General features: G+C 40.3%; 1 protein-coding gene across 3 annotated transcripts in view; it reads right to left on the bottom strand.

Moving 5' to 3' along the window:
- The window catches only part of LOC117831100 (retinoic acid receptor RXR-alpha-A-like), a 245,489-nt gene that overhangs the window by 9,658 nt on the left and 215,572 nt on the right, over window positions 1-20,259 (bottom strand). For 2 of the 3 annotated variants that reach the window (XM_034709606.1, XM_034709607.1), the window contains exons 5-8: window positions 19,073-19,252; window positions 12,900-13,084; window positions 6,280-6,409; window positions 2,824-2,956 (exon numbers count right to left, since the gene is read on the bottom strand). In XM_034709606.1, the coding sequence (XP_034565497.1) occupies window positions 2,824-2,956; window positions 6,280-6,409; window positions 12,900-13,084; window positions 19,073-19,252 (628 nt within the window). The remainder of the gene's footprint in view (window positions 1-2,823; window positions 2,957-6,279; window positions 6,410-12,899; window positions 13,085-19,072; window positions 19,253-20,259) is intronic. The other variant, XM_034709605.1, reaches the window with a different exon arrangement.

Raw genomic sequence — 20,259 nt, 5'->3', positions numbered from 1 at the left:
TTGGTACATTTTTTGCAAATGACACACTAAGCTTCATGTGAATGATCCAGATCCAGACTGGGACATTACAAATATGTTTTTAACTACTATCCAGCTCAAATCTATTTGAAAAAACAAACACACAGAGGTAGCTTCTCAGCCCACAAAGGCACCGTAAGATCAGTGGAAAAGTTTACAACCCTGCAAAGGCTTTATATTTAGTACATGGTTTTCATAAAAGGAAAACCACAGAGTAAACACAAGCTGTAATCTAACACCAGCACTCCCACTGTCTGTGTGTGTGACATCAGTGGTGGGAGTGTCGGCGCGTGGAGTCGCTTGAACTCCTCACCCCTCTTTGACTCAGTCACACCCTCTCCTTGGCGCTCTGTGTTTCCCCTCTTACTCTCTTTTTTATTTATTCTCCCCTCGTATAGTAAAGTCAATTGTGGCTCTAAGCTCAATGTAATTTAATTTGCTCCAAGGAGGAACAACAAGGCTATAAAGAGAGAAAAAGCAGGGAACAGAAAAGAATCAAGTGTTTAACTTAATCAGCGTCTTTATTCACATAGTGAAGAGAGAGAGGAGTAGATAAAGAAACATTATCAGATCTTGGTATCTTAATGTGTTCTATGGTTAATGCCAGAGATGGAACATGTCCTGTGGCTGTTAAAGCCAATGATTGAGGATCAAGCAGATTAGTTAAAGGGGCAGGGAAACCAAAAGGAGAGAGAGAGATGGATATTCAATGACAGACTGCTTTTAGTACAAGTTTGATGGAACTGGCTGCCAAATTTTAAATGTGATATTAAAAGCGTTCAGGAGCATACATGCTACAAATTCTGTTTTAATTATTGAAAAAATATCTACTTAATTACTTCCAGATCTTAACTTTAGTCGAACATGTCAGATTTGAAAAACATACCCTATATGAATTATGTTTCTGTCTTTTCTAACTTTCCAAACTCTATACCTGACTTGAGTTTGAGGTGTGATACCACTGAACAGACACCACAGACTGACTGTCTGTCTGTCAGCTGGAATGTCAATAACAGTCACCAGGGTGTTTCCTCCTGCACACACTCCACTTCACTGGAGTGACTTGTGTATGGATTTTTTTTTCCTTTTTTTGACATTTCCTGAGCTGAGCAGTTCAGTGTTTCAGTGTTTCCTCTGATGCATACAGGTGTACATATTTAATACACTCCAGTTAATCAATAGTTCCTGCGCTGCTTCGATGTCATGAAGCACACTTGTGACTTCGATTCTAGGTGTTACTTTCAGTGGAAGTAACCTAAATGTCATATGCCAGGAACCACGTATACACTCTGTCAAAAAGACAAAAAAAACCCACCCTCTTATAGAAAGGGAAAATTTTGAAACCTGAAAAATGTATTGTCTTATGAAAAATATGATCTCCATTGCAGTTTTTACATTTTTTTTAATGCAGTGCCGTCTGAAGGCACAAAGACGGAAATCCGGTATTGGTTTTCAACCTTGTTGCTTTTGAACAGAGATTTCTCCAGATACTTTGAATCTTTTAATTTTAGAACATACTGTTGATGATGGAGCCCTAGATTCTTGCAGTCTTATGCTGCAGAACATTACTCTAAAATGACTGAACTATTTGCTCAAGCAGTCTCTCACAAAGTGGTGAACCTCTGTCCATCTTCACCTCTGAGAAATTCATCCTCTCTGGAATGCCCAATTGTACCCAGTCATGTTACAAACCTGTTATAAATGAAACTATTTTGTTGGGAGATGTTCCTTCAAGTCATTTTTTTAGCAACGCACAACTTTTCCAGTGTTTTGTTGTCCCAGTTGCAACTTTTTAAAAACATGTTTCTGGCAACAAATTTAAAATCAACCATAAGATGTTTCAGTTTCACCATTTGAGATGTTTTCTTTGAACTATTTTAATTAAATACAAGGTTTAAATGATTTTCAGACCATCAATTTTTTTAATCAAAATTCACACAGCATCCCATATTTGTTTTAATTGGTTCATAATGATACTTCAATGCATTAAATATGAGTATCTTTGAAGCTACATAAAAAAAGACACAACATGATTTGTTGTTGAGTTTAAACACTTTCACAACCTAGCAAACAAAAAAGGTTGTTACTTATAACTTATTCTTGACTGAAAAAATATTTTTCTTACATAAAGTAGTAAGTGCAAATGTAATGTATGTCTGTATGTCTTCCTTAAAAAATACCCTAACCCTATTCAAGTTTCATTTCTTAACCCTCCTGTTATGTTTGTTTCTCAGGGACAGCAATAATATTCCTTGGTCAACTTGAGCGGGGGCACATTTAATGATCCAAAAGTGTCAGAACCCCAAAAAATCTCAATAAACCTTTTTTAAATCTCATTATTACCTCCATTACGAACCATTTAAATCAATATTTAGTGCAATAATGTTCTTTAATTTGAACAGATCATGGTTCAATGAAGATAACTCACTTGTTTTTTTATGAACCCAGTTGCAAAGAAACAATTAAGGGGGGGTGCAAATGTGGGAAATTAGCCATTTTCATTTTATATGTTGTTTACGCTAATTAAGCCAAGCAGCAATTAACATTGTTTTTAGATTTCTGAACTAAAAAGGGTCAATTTGACCCGCAACATAACAGGAGGGTTAATAAACAACATCTGATGTTTAAAAAGGCAGTTAGTAAGTAGTATGAACTGCTCAGTACTGATCTCTTACATCTATAAACCATTTACTCCCCATTCGTAACAAGTTACAGACAACTTTTTAGTGTTATTCAAAGTGGTAGCAGGTTGGACCTACTTTCCATCAAACAGCAATATGTAAGTAATAATATGTTAATAATGACCTGTCAAAGATGGCTCCCACTCCAGCACTATGGGCGCTGTTGCGGTGCACGTGCAGCCCAGTCGCCAACAGAATCCCGTCTTTAATCGCTATCGAACGGTGCGAGAATGATGCAATGAGGAGTTCATTCCAACCTGCAGCAGAGACGGGGGAGAGAGATCGAGGAAAGTATGAGGGAGGGAGAAAATAGCAAATCCCAGTACAAAAGTTCACACAGCATTCAAGCAAAATGAAACTGACAACAAAGGGGGAATTCCAATGAATCAATTAAGCTGGGCGGTGAAAGCGTGCAGCTTTCTCGAGCAGAGGCATCAGGTTATTACTAAGACATTTGAATCATGCTTACTGAAGAGACAAGCGTGTAAAAGGGATGAACTGCGCCTGCCATCACAATAAAGACAACAGGCTTGATGTGCCAAAGCAAGGGCTTGACACTGAGAGCAGGGAAGACACAAGACACAGCCTTTTGAGTGACAGGGCTCCTTTAACTGTTCTGCCTGGCAACACTCGCCTCTTCTCCCCAGAGTTGAGTTGGGTATGAGAGGAGCCGGGATGCTTTTATCTGTGATACAGCAGAACTAAAGTGGTTATTTATAGAAAACCTGAGAGCGGAGAAGAGACGAGCACTCCAGAATAATGTCTCTCTCTGCTCTGCTGACGTCTCTCCATCATTGTGGGCGCAAAGGATAAGAAGTGATGGGTGGTTTTTTTTGAAGGTTTGGGAAGGGTGTTTAATAGCTCCTTTTGTTCCTTAAGGTGGATTTAGAATATAATGGTGTTATTCGGAGCGACAGGCAGGCAACAAGGGCAAAGTGTTGGGAAAACCCAACAGGCCCTCTTACATGTGATGTTAGTGAATGTAGAAGTCACAGATGATTCACTCTGTTTTTCTCTCTGCTTCCGTGATCCTGAGCAGTTAGCTTTCTTTCCCACGTACAGCAGATACACACAATGAGCTGCTCTGACCTTGGTGGGTCTAGCTTTGTATCAGTAACACAATCAACTCATATTCAAGGTTATAGCGGAACAATCCTTTCTCTATGTTGCTTTGATTTTTAAAAGTTAGGTACAGATTGAGGGCTCATGCTAGCATCTGTTATCCATTGTGTTCTGTAAAAGAAGGCTTTCTTTCACTACGCACGTGCACTATCTTGTCTATATTGTAGCAGCAGACATCAACTGATGTAAAGGCTCATACAAAGTAAACACTTAGACATTTAATCTAGAATTAAAGAACCCTTCACCTAGAAATCACTAGCAACACATCTTTTATGGAGGCTTAAGTTATTCAATTATAACAAACAAATCTTGTCTTCTTTCTCTTTGATAAAATTCACGAGTGGCTAACATTAACAGAGCTAGCACCCGCAGCCTTCAGTCCTCCTTGCAGATTAACACCCACAAGCCTGTGCTGGCTGCGCATTGCTCCAGTCAAGTGGTTATACGCCAGTTTAACCAAACACAGCTCTCACACACCTTGATCTCTATTTTCTAGATTGAAACACTGCTAAACTGCACCACTCTATGAGATGCCATTTGTCATCTGTGCTTGTTTACATCTGGGTAGTGGAGCGTTATAACATAACGGCAGGAGCTACATCCCTGGCTGGTGGCACGTTGTGCTGTGTTACAGCTTAGGCAAAACATATTGCTGAAACTTTGGGCCTATAATATTGAAAACATCAGTGACTCATAGGGATGGGTACCTTTCACATATGAACCGATACGGTACCAATTCCCAGGTACCGGGTATCGGTACCGGTACTCAACGGTACCAATTTTCTGTACTTTTGTGTGTTTATGTGGTAATAAATGTTAATTTAAGATAAAAAAATCTCAAATTTGTTTAATTTAACATATTTATTTAATTTAACATGAAATGAAAAGAAACAGGATTATATAGGTGATTTGATATATTAGCTGACACGTCTAATTGCTCTTTCGGGAGTTTATCAATGAACACACGTGAATGCCTGCGGACGGGAAAAAGTCAGTTCTCCGTCTCTTTATAATAACAGGACACACAATTAACTTGTTGGGCATTCATGCACACAGGAACAGTTATAAACAGGGCAGGTAGTCGGAGCGAGAGGGTCAGTCTCAACCATAGACTGTATAAAATAAACTTAATCCTCCTGCAGTTCTGCCTCGCGGTGAGTGCGCGCACCCGTCAGCTGCAGGCTCCGTTTGGCGCGCTCCCGTGCAGATGCAGAGAGCAGAGACGTCCACCCGGTCAGTCTCTGACTTTATTACAGGGCGAAAGTATGGAAACTCGCCTCCTCTTCCACTCCCTCACAGTCACAGGGATGCGTTCAGGTACCGAAACATGGTACCGTTTGATTTTACGTGAGTCGGTACTCGGTAGTACCGACAGAATTCGGTTGGTACCTATAGACTCATGTAAGTTTATATTTTTGGGGGGCATTTTCGACTTTAATGGATAGGACAGCTGAAGAGAGACAGGAAATGTGGGGAGTGGAGAGTGGGGGAGGACATGTGGTAGATGGGCGAGGCTGGAATCAAACCGACGACCTCTGTGACGAGGGCTGTAGCCTCTTTATATGGGGCCGGCGTTTAGACCGCTAGGCCAACGGCCCTCCATCAGTGACCCATTTAACCGATTAGAAATTCTGGTGCCAGCGAGTGTAACACGCATATCCCAAATTCTTAACCCTTTTTTCAAATGCAGGTTATGACCCCTAAAAGGAGGCAGGACTTTATGTCAATCTACATTAGGATCCCTCATCCCCCTGACAGATGGGAATGTCTACCATGTGTCAATTCAATCCTCCTCAGTGTAGTTTTGTGATAGCCGTTGTTTAAGACGCGAGTCATGTGAATAAAAAATTCACCCTTTCCTTTCCTTTTAATGATTGCTTGACTTTGACCGCAGATATTTACTTGTTGCTGTGTTTCAGATGCAAAAATTGACTTTGACTCTACCTTTTTCATATCCAATTAGCTTATTTGGTTACAAAATAAGCACTTTGGTGCTTTCAACAACTAGTTCCTGCAAAGTGTCGTCAAATTGAGCAACACTGTGCAGCAGTAAAGAAACCTCACAGTACACCTTCAGCAGCTCAGCCAAACCTTTACGTTATCAGTGCTCTCATTAGTCATGATAACAGAAAACAGCTGTGTGGGGGTACGGGGCTTACAAAAAGTGCCCAGTGTTACAAATATCAAAGGGCAAACTAATCTGTCCACATTTGTTCAAATAACAAAGGCTTGATTCAAGTACCTGTGAAGCATTTAGCTGTTATTCTATGCATTTATTGTTGAAGCACTGCACTGTGCCTACTGGCTGCCATTTGTCCTTGTTTCCCTTTTTTGTACAGGACTGTATTCATGTATGGAGGAGTAATTCAAGAATCAAATCAACACCAATCACAGTCATTGTCTTTTCTGTTGGCTGGTTAGCGTTTGAACTCAAGCATGCTGTTGAAATCTTCTCTACCTGCTCGTAGAAGGATGACTTGGTCGTCCAGTGGTAGCTCCGAGAAGTGAGGGATCCTCTTGGCCCACTCCACCAGAGTAAAGAGCTGTTTGTCGGCCGCCTGACATATATTCGTCACCGGGTCGTTGGGCTGCAGAAGAGCACAAACAAGGAGAGACAAATCTGGAAGTTAGAAATAAAGATAAGGAGTGAAATGAAGGTGTCACATTTCTGTTCTAATCTGTGGAAGTCTCTTGGCTGACAGCCAGAAGCCACCTATCTCCACACACATTCACACCTACTCCAGTGCTATGCAATGAATAATATCCTCTTCAGAGGAGCAAGTAGGAAGACAAAACAAACAGTGATTCTGTCCCAGCTTGTGGAGGAAATACCTGCAGAGAGCTGCCGGAGAAAAAACGACTTTCACCACGCAGACTTGCTCTTTGGGGTCCTTTTAGCCGACACACAAATCACTCTCAGACAGCTACTGGAGCTCAAGAGGCCCCTCCTGACACTCCACTGACTCTTCACAACATAACAAGCACTTAGGAGCTAAAATGGGACCTTATTACAAGTCTGGGCAGGGCTGTCTAAAACTCAGCAAACATACAAATGATTTTGTATGATGTTTTTTTTTCCTCTTTTTGTTCAGATTTACAGAGATTTTTTTCATTTGAGTCACTATCAGAGGCTGATAAAACATCACGGTGCATTATCGTATTTTTTCAAACCTTTAAGACAAATTGCTGCCACTTACGATGAACATTTCAGAGAAGTCAAAAATCATAATGACTGATGATAAAATCCAGCAGTTCTTGGTAGTGGGCTGTAATGGCTAATGGGTCTCACTGTACCTCACCATTTAGTGCCCAATATAGAAACACAGAATTTCCTTCCTCTGTGAAATAAAAGGTTCAGGTGAGCCAAGGAAAAAAGGTACAACCTCTCTCGGTTACTTCTCCATGAGTCCACTTAAACCTGAATGAGAGATGAGAATAAAAAGCTGTACGATAGGATGATAGGAAGTAACTTAAAGCTCTGAAATATGGACGTGTCTATTATCTTAATGTAACTTATGCAAGACATAGAACATTGCTTTATAATTGCGTGCCTTCTCGTTGGGTCCTGAATAGCATAAGTGCATTCTCATTTGCCTTGAACATCTTACGCATACTGCAGACATATACGAGTGTTCCATTAAATGTAGAAATTGCCTTGAAGTGCACCAATTTATCTCTTTAGTTTGAAACAAAGTAATTGACAACCCTTAGCTTGGAAAACAAAAAAGGAACACAGTAGTCGCCGTGAACAAGCAGAAGGACAAAATTCTACATTAGGAATCAAATTCTGGCCCCAAAAAGTCCTGAGTTGTTGTAGTTCTGGGGGTCATTGGCCTAGCAGTTTAAGCACATCTCGTCGCAGGTTCAACTCCCAGTCTTGACCATTTGCTGCATGTCTTCCCCCACTCTCTACTCCCCCCATACCTGTCTATCTTCAGCTGTCCTATCAAATAAAGCCCAAAATGCCAAAAAATTTAACTTAAAAAAAAAGTATTTATTCACTTACTGTTCCTTTAATTTAGCCATCCACAGAGGTATAATATTTATGCCATTATTTTTAAAATGCTACATGGAAATTGGTCAGACTCTCCAAGTTTCCTAAATGAGATTTGCACTGCTGAATCTGAAGAGATTATGTAGAGTGTGCTATGTGAAGTTTAAGCGTTAGTCTCAAAACAAGGGCTGCTTGTCCCCGTCTGTGACTGATAAATCAGATTGGACATTATGCTTAGACCACAGGGAGTTTATGAGCAGCGGTGGAATACTAATGTGAGTCATTCCGTAATCATACACATACAATATGACTTACTCACTGAAATGTAAATCCATCTGGGCAGGGGGAAAAACGTCCCAAACAATACTGCCAATCTCTGACGAGTCATTTACCGTAATCCCCCGAGTACACACGCTTGATATGCATGTGTGTAAACAAAGCTTTTGTGCACAATGCTTTCTTTTGCATAATTTTAAATCGAGTAAACATCCTTAAATTCTAAATATCCCTGTGTGAACTCACACTCCAACAAAAAAAAGTCAGTTACTTCTCCCCAACTCCCTTCTCCAAATCCCACCGATCGATGCAAAAAGCTCGGAGGATCCCGACATCAACTGCAGCTCTCAAGAGGAGATTAGTTCAAGATGAAGGAGAAAACATCCCTCCACTCACACTCCCTTTTATAAAACGCAGGCCAAAGACTCTCCCTTCCTCTCCTCCACTTCCCTCCCTATGGTGTGAAACTCACACTGACTGTAGAGTATCAAAGATATGAAAAACTTAAACCAGACACAAAGCCTACACTGTTTTGAAAAACTGAAAGTCTTCCTTTTTTTTCTTCAGGGGGAGAAAGAAAACAGGCATCTTATGAATATTTCAGCATCTGATCTCCGTGGGAGACATGGACGGCGCAGCTCAGTGCGACAGTTTTTCGTGAGCTGCACTTCCTCTAAAAAGAAGCCCCACATAAACAAATTCAGTTAATTCATTCCAAAGGGCAGCCCCAGCCAAAACAAAGAAAAACAAAAAGGGGCTTCAGTGTGTGCCACGGTCGAGCCACCCCTCTTCATAAGAATACAAGTCCCAGGGTTCTCGTTAAACATGGCAAGCCTCATGAATGTTGTATGGCTATCTTAGCCGTGTTTACACTGACCTGGTTTCTTTGCCTCAGTCTGTGGAGATGACAACGGGAGAGGAGCTTACACTTCCCTGCAACAATCCACCAGTATCACATTACTGTACTTACTGTTCAAGACACAGAACTGCATTGAGGATGTTATAGTGCCACAATGGATGAGCCCACTCTGACCTGAGATGGAATTGCATTAACCTCCACATACAAAAGCCCACGTGGGAATGTAACAGAACCAAAAAAGTAAGAGCAAAGACATCTTCAGCTATGGAGATCTAAAAATAGGAAGCAAACAAGTAGGAGGAAGTTTGGACACAAACTAAAACTGTAGACGGAAAGTAAGAAAAGGAATTTTAGATTACAGCATTTTAGCCCCTTTAGCAGGATTCTTTAAATGCCTTCCACAAACAACGCTCTCTTTATTCCCAGCAAATCAAAGGGCTTGTTGGTCGATCATCTTGGCAACTCAGAGAAATGCCAGGCTTGCATACTGTCCTATGAAATTTTCATCACTTGAGGAGGGGAGACGAAAGATTTGCCTTTCAATTTTTCATTATTCTGCTTGAACCAGACTATACTGCGTGACAACCGAGAGGAAATTGGGCACTCATACAGATCAGTATGAAAATGAATTGCTCAAGTGTCCCACTTTTTAAGATTGAAAAAAAAAAGAAGAAGCTGTCCTCATATGTTGAAGATAGGATGAATCATCAGCTAATTATCATCTAAATAACAGTAATGCCTCCTGCCTTAAGTCTGGAAGAGATAAGAAACTAAGGCTCTATATAATTGAGCACACAGACAGTAGACCGGCCATGCAGAAAGAATAAAAACAGACAGATAGATAGATAGGGACAGAAATACAAAGGATAGAAGTGAAGAGATACCCCCAGGATTAGCGAAGGGTAGCAGCTCCACATCCCCCCTTCATCTTAAGAACTCTTCGTCCAACTGAAGGCAAATTACTAACGTCTGTTTAACTCCCGTTCTAGGTCGCCATGAGATAAACACACTTTATTCAGGTTGGCCAGACCCCAGTCATTAGACAGTGGCAGTGGCCTTTTCATGATGTACACTCATGGCCTGGCCCTGTGATCAATTAGAGCACGGGGCAGCGACTCTCAATGGAGACCTCACAGAGAGGGGGAGGTGGAAGGGGGGGGGGGGGGACTCAGAGAGAGGGAAGTCCTTGTGGTTCAGGACAGCCTGCATATTGAAGCCCTGCCAATATCCTGGGTCAGCTCAAAGCAGTGTTTACTCGGTTATTCCTGGTGGTACCTCGCAATGAAACAGATACATTTTGACATGCCCTGGATCAAGATACAGTAAGGCTGTTGTTTTTTATTTATTGACTCTTTTTACTCTTCATTTCATTCATTCTTTAAACACCCGACCTCTAAACACCCTTATGTCCTTTTTCAACTCTGCTGCTGGCTCTGCTAGATGAATGAAAAAATATGGGGGATAAAAAACCAAACAAACACATGATTAGATGACGCAATGTTTCTACTCCAATCACTCCTTTCTACTCGTGTTTGCTAATCCTCCTGTTGGACTACGGATGGCTGCAGATAGATGAAGTCTTGACAGAATCAACAGGTATGAAGCCGGGGACATAACTTAGACAAGAACAGGATTCGGATAAAACAGAGTGTTTGACTCCTCTGTAAAATTTAAAAAAAGGAAATGATCATCCCGCTGCATGTTTACATATCAGTGCTGTTTTCGTCTCTTTCACAGTCCTGTGGAAATCCTCCTCTTCCCTGTGTCAGGCAGGCAGCAGGCATCGAGGGACCCCCAGAGGCTGAGCCCAAACACACTCAGTGCATTAGCGTGTCTGAGCTGCAAGCCGCTCCCCCGTGCCTACCTCTCCCTAATGTCAACGCTCATCTCCTACGTTTCCATCTGGCGCCCCTAAAATAGCTCCCATTTACTCACATAACAGCCTTCACATTTCTACCTTTACCTCACAGGACATTTCCCTTCCCTGAAGCAAATGCATCCAAGAAGAAGAAGAAGCCCTCCCCTCCACTCTCCTCTCCTGCTCCCTCCCCTCCTTCCTTCAGTCTCATCCTCTGTCTCCCCCCCTTCCTCCCCCCCCCCAGACTCCTTTGGTAGGCTGTTACCCCTGTTACTCCTGTTCCAGCAGAATTCCAGAGAAAGCCCCGGCTTTGTGGGATGCTTTCAGGAACAGTCTGCCTGTTGCATTATTCATCAGTCTAAGTCTCCTCGGTGTCAAAGGCAGCCCACAGTGCCCAGCTGATACTGAGGGGATGTGTGAGGAAACTCACAGCAGAGGGAAGTAGCTAAGACAAGATGAGCAGGTAAAGAAGCCCTGCAGACTACAAGCAGACAACTCCAAAGGGACGAGACGATGGAGGACAAACAGTATCATACCTTACAGAATACTCATTAAAAACTTTATCAGGAGGCAAATCTCGACTGTCAGCACAAGACTCCACAACAGAAACACACAATAATGTATTATTAATGCTAAATATGACATAGAATTATATATAGTCTAAGTGCATGCTGTTTAAGAACTATTACATCTGTGCACAAATGAGAAAAAGTGATAACTGCAGCTGTTTTTAATTTAATTCAGTATTGGGGGAGAATAAAGGACGAGATGGAAAGCTGAACTTTTAAGTTTTGTAAGCGTTAAATACGTTAAATATAGTTGAATTATGTTAAGTTGAACTGGCAGAACCTTTAGACACAATAGTTTGATCGTCCTGTGTTAATATAAAATAGAACAAAATAATGCCTCACCTTCTTCCAACACTACACATCTACGGTATGTCGAACCTCCACTACTAATTTAACCCCTTAGTGTACTGGGCATGTTGACATACTTTCCTGTCCTCTCCATATGACAATTTATCTTGGGCGGTACATAATAGCATCTAAATTACATTACATATGGCGTAGTATATGAAGCTCTGTCATTTTGCGGGACAAATGAAGCTCACGCGACTATTTTCGGAAACTTGCAAGTCTACAGTGTTGGAGAAACAAGGAAAATCTAAGGAAAAGGAAGATGACAGCAACGTTGGCCCGGCTCCTATAAGAAGACACAAACCAAATCAGAGCTGGATGGTGACACAGGTCGGACTTAATTTACCTTGTGATGGGATTTCCTCTCTGAATTAATCACCATTTTCATAGCCTACTCCATTTCTGCTTCTCTTACAGCCACTGTCCTCTCTTATCCATGTCTGTCTCTGTTGTGTGATGGAAGTGGAGTCGACTTACTTTCATTGCTCTCCAGTAGAGTCCTAAAGTAATGGCCTGATAACTTATTTGTACCACAAACAAAAGCTAATTAATATAGCTTAGATAGCCTGATAGGAGCATGGTGGTACAGATGTGCAGAAGTTGTTTATTTGTGTGAAAATCTGAAGCAACTTTTTCAATAAATGAATGTTGTGAACAAGTATATGAGGGGAGTACAGGCACATTTTTACCCCCACTTAAAGCACTGATATATAATAAAGTTAGTTTGGCATATTTCCAAACATGGTACATATATAGCACATTTTAAGAACACAAAAGACAACTGTTCTATTTAAATTTTCTGATCAGTGAGGAAATGTAGGAAACTCACTGGAGTATTAATTGTAGCTATTTAAAGGAGGCTGTGTTCAAACTGACATACATTTTTTTCTCCAACAGTTTTGATATGTAGCCAGGCAAAGGTTACTCAGGGTTAGGATGAAGAAAAGCAGCCATTTAGTCAAATGTAAACCTCTGATAAATGTCAGGGCAAGTGTACGAGAAAACATGCACCCACTGGCCTCTAGGTCAAATCAAAACAGATCTCCCTCTGTGTACTGTATGTGTGAATGTATGTGTGTGCCCATGGGCATGAGCATGGGCACATAGTTTTGACATGTTGCAGAGTAATAGTTAGTGAGTGTGTGCCAAGAATCAAATCAAAATATTAACTCACCGAGTTGGATGGCACGCCAAGGTTGGTCTCGATGTAGGTTTCGGTTTTAGGTTCCACCGCCTGCTCTGCTTCCAGGATCTTCTCCACGGGCATGTCCTCGTTGGCGCAGCTGGTTGACTCCACCTCGTTCTCACTTCTCTCCTTGGCTCGTTGGCGCTCCTCCTGAACGGCTGCATGTAACAAAACTGGTTCCGGTCACTACTGCTGTTTTTGGTTTTGTCTTGTTTTGCACAAAATGTTATAAAATATAAATGTCTTGTGTTCTCTCAGAAAAGTCATCTTTATGTACACCCCAAGTAGATCAACAAGTTGCATTTGTCAATAATTGTTATGTCAAAAAAAGAATGAAGTTAATAGGGGAAGTTAACCATTGTGGCAGATACATGGGTGATTGCTAGCCAACGCCCAACTTCTTCTACTTGCTTTTTATTTCCTTTTCATTATTTTGAGTCACTTTTACACTTTTCATGATCAGCTCCATTTTTTCATGACCAACGATGTGCAACCTAAAAAGAACCTAAAGCTTCTGCAAAGCCAGATATTGTTTTGAGGAGTAGAAGGAGACCAAATAGGAGCCTAAAGCAGAGTATCGGAGGTACATTTTTCAGGTGGTCGCAAAGCTCACGTGTCTATAAATAATTTAAAAAATGATACATTAGCTTACATACTAGCAATTAACAACTCTGTAATGTGCTAACATCTTCGGGCCTTGTGTTATTTAGCTTATTTAAAGACCCTGCTGCCCCCTAGAGACCATACATTTACCAATGCAGCTTTTATTATGCTAAGTTAAACGCAAGTTCACTCAAACAGATTTGATTAGAATGGCTGGTTTATTAAAACAACAACACAGATCTGATAGATGACTTGAAGAGTATTCTAACCTACCAAAATCATTTTTGGGATGCTAAATAAAACTTTATCTCAAATCAGAAGCACTCATGCAGAGCCTCCCATTATGTATTTTCTGAAAAACAACTATGTGGATAAAACCACCTTCAACCTCAGTCTTCCTGCTGATTGAATACTTGAACTTAAACTTGAACTGTTTATTTTGAGTAAACAAACTGTCCATTCCCTGATACAAATAAGAAGACACTTGTAAATACATTTTCTACAAGCACACTCAAGTGTTTGCTTACCACTGCTGAGTGTCTGCTACATCTAGAGTGTCTCTGTTGTAAACAGTGCATGACCTTGTTTGTATTTTGACAGGAAACATATTCTAGAGTTCAATCATCAGTAATTTCTTGGGCAGTGCAGATGGAATAAATATATGGGTCCTTAAACCTACGTTATGCACGATGCATCAGCATGAGAATGTTCAAGGACTCTTTCAAGCTGTCCTGTTTTCATGCAGTTCCTGGTGACAAACATCCAGCTCCTTTTGTACACAAATCATTTATAGACACACACGTAAATAATGAATTGCCTGTCACACCATCTTTGGGCCATGTGTGGTTGTCAGAACAGCTTGTATAAAAGAAAAAACACTGAACACAAATCAATGAAGACTTTGTTTCGAACATTTTTTTTCCATGTCCTGTATGAAAAAGTGGTTGAAGCAAAACCATGTCGGTTCTGTCGTCTGATTGGCTTGGCGAGGAGACACAGGAAATGGTTTGTGTGCTGAGCAGACACCGAGACTCACTGTGGCTGAGGCAAGAGAAACCGCACCTCCACCCTCAAGTGTGGATGGAAAAGATGCATTTGTGTGTGTCTGTTTTGTCTTTTCAAAAGACTATAATTTACTTAAATCAAGAGAACCACTGCAGAAAGCACTGCGGCTTTCTGTAAGTTTTATCCTCCCCGCATGGATTAATAAAAGTTTTGAACATTATGTGCTGAATGATAAAGGGCTCTTGGAAACTCAATGTCAGCGTGCAAGCTTACATACACACCTGGAGAGCTTTCTTGCCTCACACACACACACACACACAAACACACACACACACACACACACACTCATATATCACACACACTTGGTTTGCAGGATGATCTGTCTTCTTACGTTTCCCCCCTACTCTGGTTTCTATTCCGAGTCCTGAATCAGAGAGGCCGTGGGCTTGTTTGGGGTGGGGGGGGAGAAAGGGAAGCAGGGGTTGTTAGAGGAGGAGAGGGAGAGGGGCCCCATTCGAGAGGAACTGCTGTCTGGCAGTAGAGGTCAGCACAAGGGTAGAATACTTGTGTTGGAGTCAGCAAGAGGTGAGGAGGGCTGAAATCATGTTAGCTTTATTCTCCCCCTCCTCTCCTCCTCTTCTCCTCTCCTGACTGGGAGAGCATAAATTCATTTAATCCTGTTTTTCTGTGGATTCGCTTAGCCTTTTGGGCTACTGCTGCCTTGTTCTCTAACCACAGCCCTCAGGGTGCTGGGGGAGGCTTAGGCAGCACTGTGAGTGAGGCAAAAAGCAGTAAATGATAATATCCTTGAAAGGAGTAAAGAGCCCAACAATGATATAGAAAGAAAAAGGAGGGAGGAGAGGACAAACAAAGGTTGAGAATGACTGGTCTTGGATAGAATAGCCTGCAAAATGCATTGATCCAAAAAACAAAAAGGAACAAACATGCACCTGCACATGCACACCTGGAGAACAGCTACTTCTCTTCAACTTCCCTTCCTACACATTTCAATCCATGCATTCTGTAACCGCAGTGACCATAATGCGGAGAGGCAGTGATTGATTTATTCAATGTGCGAGAGAGTGCTTAACAGCACTGCTGAGAGCGTTAATATTTTTAACACCCTCATGGAGTGTTAAAATTCACACCTCTCTGTTTTTTTTATCCTCACATAAGGAATCTCTTCCTTGTCTTATTGGCTGGGTAATCTCTCATTGAAGGTTCTTCACCGTACTACAATGTGAGGAAAGATGTTTGCCTACTCTATGTTTACAAGCTAGAGTCCGTTGCCAAGAACAGGGGCTGATGGGAGCAGCATTAAACAATTACAACCTTTTTAAACAATGTCGGTACTTAAGAGCTAGTCGAGTTTATTGAGAGGATATAATGAGGGTGCAATAAATCATGCAAGACAATAAAATGTGTGCCTGAGTGAAGATCCTTTGCTCTGGATATTTACAAGGTTTGTATAGATCAAGAACTACATGTGGAAATAGTTATTTGTCTTGACAAGTTATTATAAACTACCTTGGCTCCTATATAACCTTCTATAACCTTCCTGGTGTTCTTAAACCAAAAAACCTTTCCAAATAAGCCCGACTTTCAATATACAATGTCTTACCTGTAACATCTCCAGGTTTAAAAACATGTACTAAGATATTCCGAGTAGAGGCTGACATTAAAAATCACTGTACTGATTGAAAATGTTTGCTTGTGTTAGTTTTAGCATAAAGGTTGCATTCCTAAGTTGGACATGTTCTAGAACTAAGAGCTGCCGATTCATTCAGGGACAACAGTGATTTAGTGGAGTCACAAGTGGATTCAACTGTGCTGTACAAATCAGTACTGCACCGTCTATACAAATATTTTATAGCATCAGATAAAAATCCCAGTGACTTAGAAATGCAAGGACAAGCTTACAATACTACACTACCAGTCAAAAGTTTGGAAACATCTTCTCATTCAAGGGTTTGTATTTATTTTAATTATTTGAAACACTGTAGATTAATACCAAAGACATCAAAACTATGAAGTAACATATATGGAATTATTGTATCAACAATTTTTTTTTAAACAAACCAGAATATGTTCTATATTTCAGATTCTGTAAAGCAGCCCCCTTTTTCCTTCATGACGGCTTTGCACACTCTTGGTATTCTTTCAGTCTGCTTCATTTTATTTTATTTATTTTATTTAACCTTTATTTAACCAGGTGAGTTAATTGAGAACCAATTCTCATTTGCAATAACGACCTGGGCCATGAAGTGGTCTCCTGGAATGGTTTAGCCCTGTTTGACTACTGTTGTAATCCAGATTATGGCAAACCCAGATTATTTCATAGTTTATAGTTCTTCAGTGTTAATCTACAGTGTTGAAAATAATTGCAATAAATACAAACCATTGAATGAGAAGGTGTGTCCAAACTTTTGACTGGTAGTGTATGTACATAGAGTAATCTAAGGTGAAAGTTATACTGAAGGATATAATGCCAAGTAAGATTTTGTTTTTTTCGAAACTAGACACAGTGGGAAGATGATCATTTTACAGAGAGAGATAAAGGTTTTCCCGTTGAGCACAGAGGTTAATGCAGGAGGAATGTTTTATTTTTGCACCGGAGTAAATCTGTCCACATAGGGAGATATATTACATGACTTTCCCTCTCTGGACTTGTGTTTGTAATCCGTGTTGTCAGGAAGCATTAGAAAGTATCATAAAAGGGAAAAAATCTTGGATACAGGTCTTTTTTCAGTATAAATCAAATCTTTAACTGCACTGAAGTATCATTTTAAACGCAAACTTTTGTGGCATGTCTCTCACAAGCACACTTTCTAAGCACAAGGCCCAACCATGCAACTGATTTAATCTCTGCAACCATTCAAAATAAAAAAAAACAGCAGCACGACATTCATTAGGTCAGAAGCCTCTAATTAGAAGAATACGTTGCATGTTCCCTATGTGCTACAACACATTATCCAATTTAAGGACCCTGATTAAATTGTGTGCATTAAATGTCCTGCAAAATGACTACACAAATAAGTTTGTGTTTGTGAAACCAAGTTTGTCTACAATAAGTAGGTAGGAGGATCCACACATTTTCCTGGTTTATTGAAACCATTAGGAGCCTTGAGGGAAGCAGGGGTATTTACTAGCGGTGATTTCCAGAGGATGCAAAAGAGGTAAAAGTTCACATTGCTCCGTTATGATGTTTTTATTTCTCTGGTCTACATTACTGAACTCCCTGAGGACTGTTTTTACTTACTCAAACTTTTTTCACATAAAGCTTCACTGTAATAAATTTAAACAAGTCAGTTATTTCACCAGATTGTGTGATTGATGAAGAACATTATTAGAAACATTTGAATATACAGTGTTATGTTACAGGGCTGCAAGATGCAAGTCCTTTTATACAATTTGATAGAGGCTTGAAATAAGGTTATATATACATTGTAAAAATGAAAACTTTAAATTGTTGGCCTGAAAATGACAGAGGTCTTCCACACTTTCAATTTCCCACATGTGACGTCATCTCTCCTGTCCTGTGTGAATTTTATCTCCCTAAAGGTGAGTATTTTGTTTAATGGTTGTATTGAAACTCTAGCTTTACTGTTGGTCAGTTGATGGTGAGTTGATTACCGGTTAATCTAACTTTAATTTCTTTAGTTAGTTTAATAAGGCATGGTCATTACCAATAGTTAGCAGCCTTGAACATTAGCTAGCTACCTTGAAAGTGGGAAAACGGTGCAGTAACATGCAGTAACTAAGGTTGGCACAACTTTCACTTCTTAGTATGTAGAGCTCAGAACTTGAAGTTACACTACACAAAAATGATAAGTTTTCTCAACAAATTCTAATCAGTTGGTTCAAATGTAAGATTTCTAGTTAGTCTCAAAACTCAAAGATCTAGTGCAGACAGTTGCCTTGAAATTTTGAGTTTTTCCAGCTTTTTCATTTTAACATTGTAAGATACAAGTAAAAGGGGGTCATCTTGCAACCTTGCAATATGTTTGCAACTCCTCATTGTTTTTTCTTTGCCATCTTTATATAATAAGTGTCTGCATGGGTTTGTAGCCAAGTGAGACACCACACTTTTCTCTGATTCAAAATTATGTTAGGACTGTTATGTACTAGTATCCTGTGTGGGGGGGGCAGTAAATCTGAAAGGATGCTATCCCACTCAAGAGCATCAGGTTAAAAATACAAAAAGGCCTGATTGATTTTGGTGCACACTTTCCAATTATCCCGTGCTTTTACCTTCAAGTACACGATGACAGAAAATGAGATGCTTTCAAATGTAGAATCTGTTTGAATATTTGATCTTCACAAATGCAGTTACTAAATATTTTACAAATTTTTTGTGTTTGTCTTCTGGTTGCAAAAATATATCCATTAAATGCACTGCACTGCTCAGAATTTCAAAGAAGGCTCATTATATGTGTGTATATGTGTATGTGTGAGTGTGTGTGTGTGTGTGTGTGTGAAAGTGTGTGTGTGGATGAAAACAGATTTGAGGGAATGGGTAAATGGGACTTTATCCTCAAAGGTATGTGCTGTACCTTCTCTTTTCATTCCCATGGCCAAGCACTTCTGGTAGCGGCAGTATTGGCAGCGGTTCCTCTGGCGTTTATCAATGACACAGTCCTTGTTGTCGCGACAGGTGTATGTTAGGTCTTTTCGCACCGTCCTTTTGAAGAAACCTTTACAGCCTTCACAGCTGTACACCCCGTAGTGTTTACCTGATCAGAGAAATAGAGAGGAACAAAGAAAATCAGTCATCTTTTTCCCTTTGTCTCTGCATCTTTTTTGTGGCTTGTAAGGTTGGCAGTTTGGTGACAACACTGCCAGCACACATTCGTAAGACACAGTGGTTGCCCTTAGTTGTCTATCTTTCCTACTGCTTGGTTTTGTAATTTGTCTGCCAGCACTCTGGGAACATGACCTTCACTCTCTGGAGGAACTTGCAACCACAAAAACAGCTAGAAATCAAAGACAGATTGAAGTGAACAGCATGCATCTTTGGGTGATATGTTAACATAATCAAGGAAGAAAAAAGGGACCTACTGGAGGTAATCGGGGCGCTTGTAGATTTTGTTATAAAACTCTTACACCACTGCTCTTAAAATCTTTTTCTTCTTTAATAGTTAGATCAAGTCTGTTTCATTCTCCAGTGTTACTTTAACTGCCTTTTTGTTAGCTCTTTACTGCTCAGACCACCAGAGAAGATTTAGAGCCCCCATGAACAGCTAAATGAAGCATGACCTGCTCTTTAACATTGTTTTGATTTTTTTCCCCCTCTGGTCCATGTAGCACCAATGACGCAGGATGACACTAAAACTGTCCCAGGAATTCGATATCCCTCTTCATCCTGGGGCAGAAAACTTTTCGTGGGTGTCCCTAGAATAACTCTTAAACACAGGAGCTGTTTGTTTACTGTGAGAAAAAGATAGCTGAAGACCTGGCAGACAACTTTGGTTCAATGTTCTTGTGGTTAAGATGATTAGCCGCTATGAACCAAATAGTAGCTGTTTATTACGAGAATCCTGTGGTGAGCTCATACTGGGTGAAAGAGCAACAAATGTCCTTACATGAACCAATAATGTTTTTTTTGTTTTGTCCCAACAAGTTTAAGAGTTCCCTGGAGGGACACTGTTGAAAGAGGAATTTAGTACATTTGCCCAAGTACTGAAAGTTACATTTCTCCATTCATCCAATATTTTTTCTATTTATATAACACCAAATCACA

Source organism: Notolabrus celidotus, chromosome 19, assembly GCF_009762535.1.
Source record: "Notolabrus celidotus isolate fNotCel1 chromosome 19, fNotCel1.pri, whole genome shotgun sequence".
NCBI classification, from domain to species: Eukaryota; Metazoa; Chordata; class Actinopteri; order Labriformes; family Labridae; genus Notolabrus; species Notolabrus celidotus.
The sequence above is the reverse complement of the archived record's forward strand: the minus strand, read 5'-3'. Positions and strand labels throughout refer to the sequence as shown.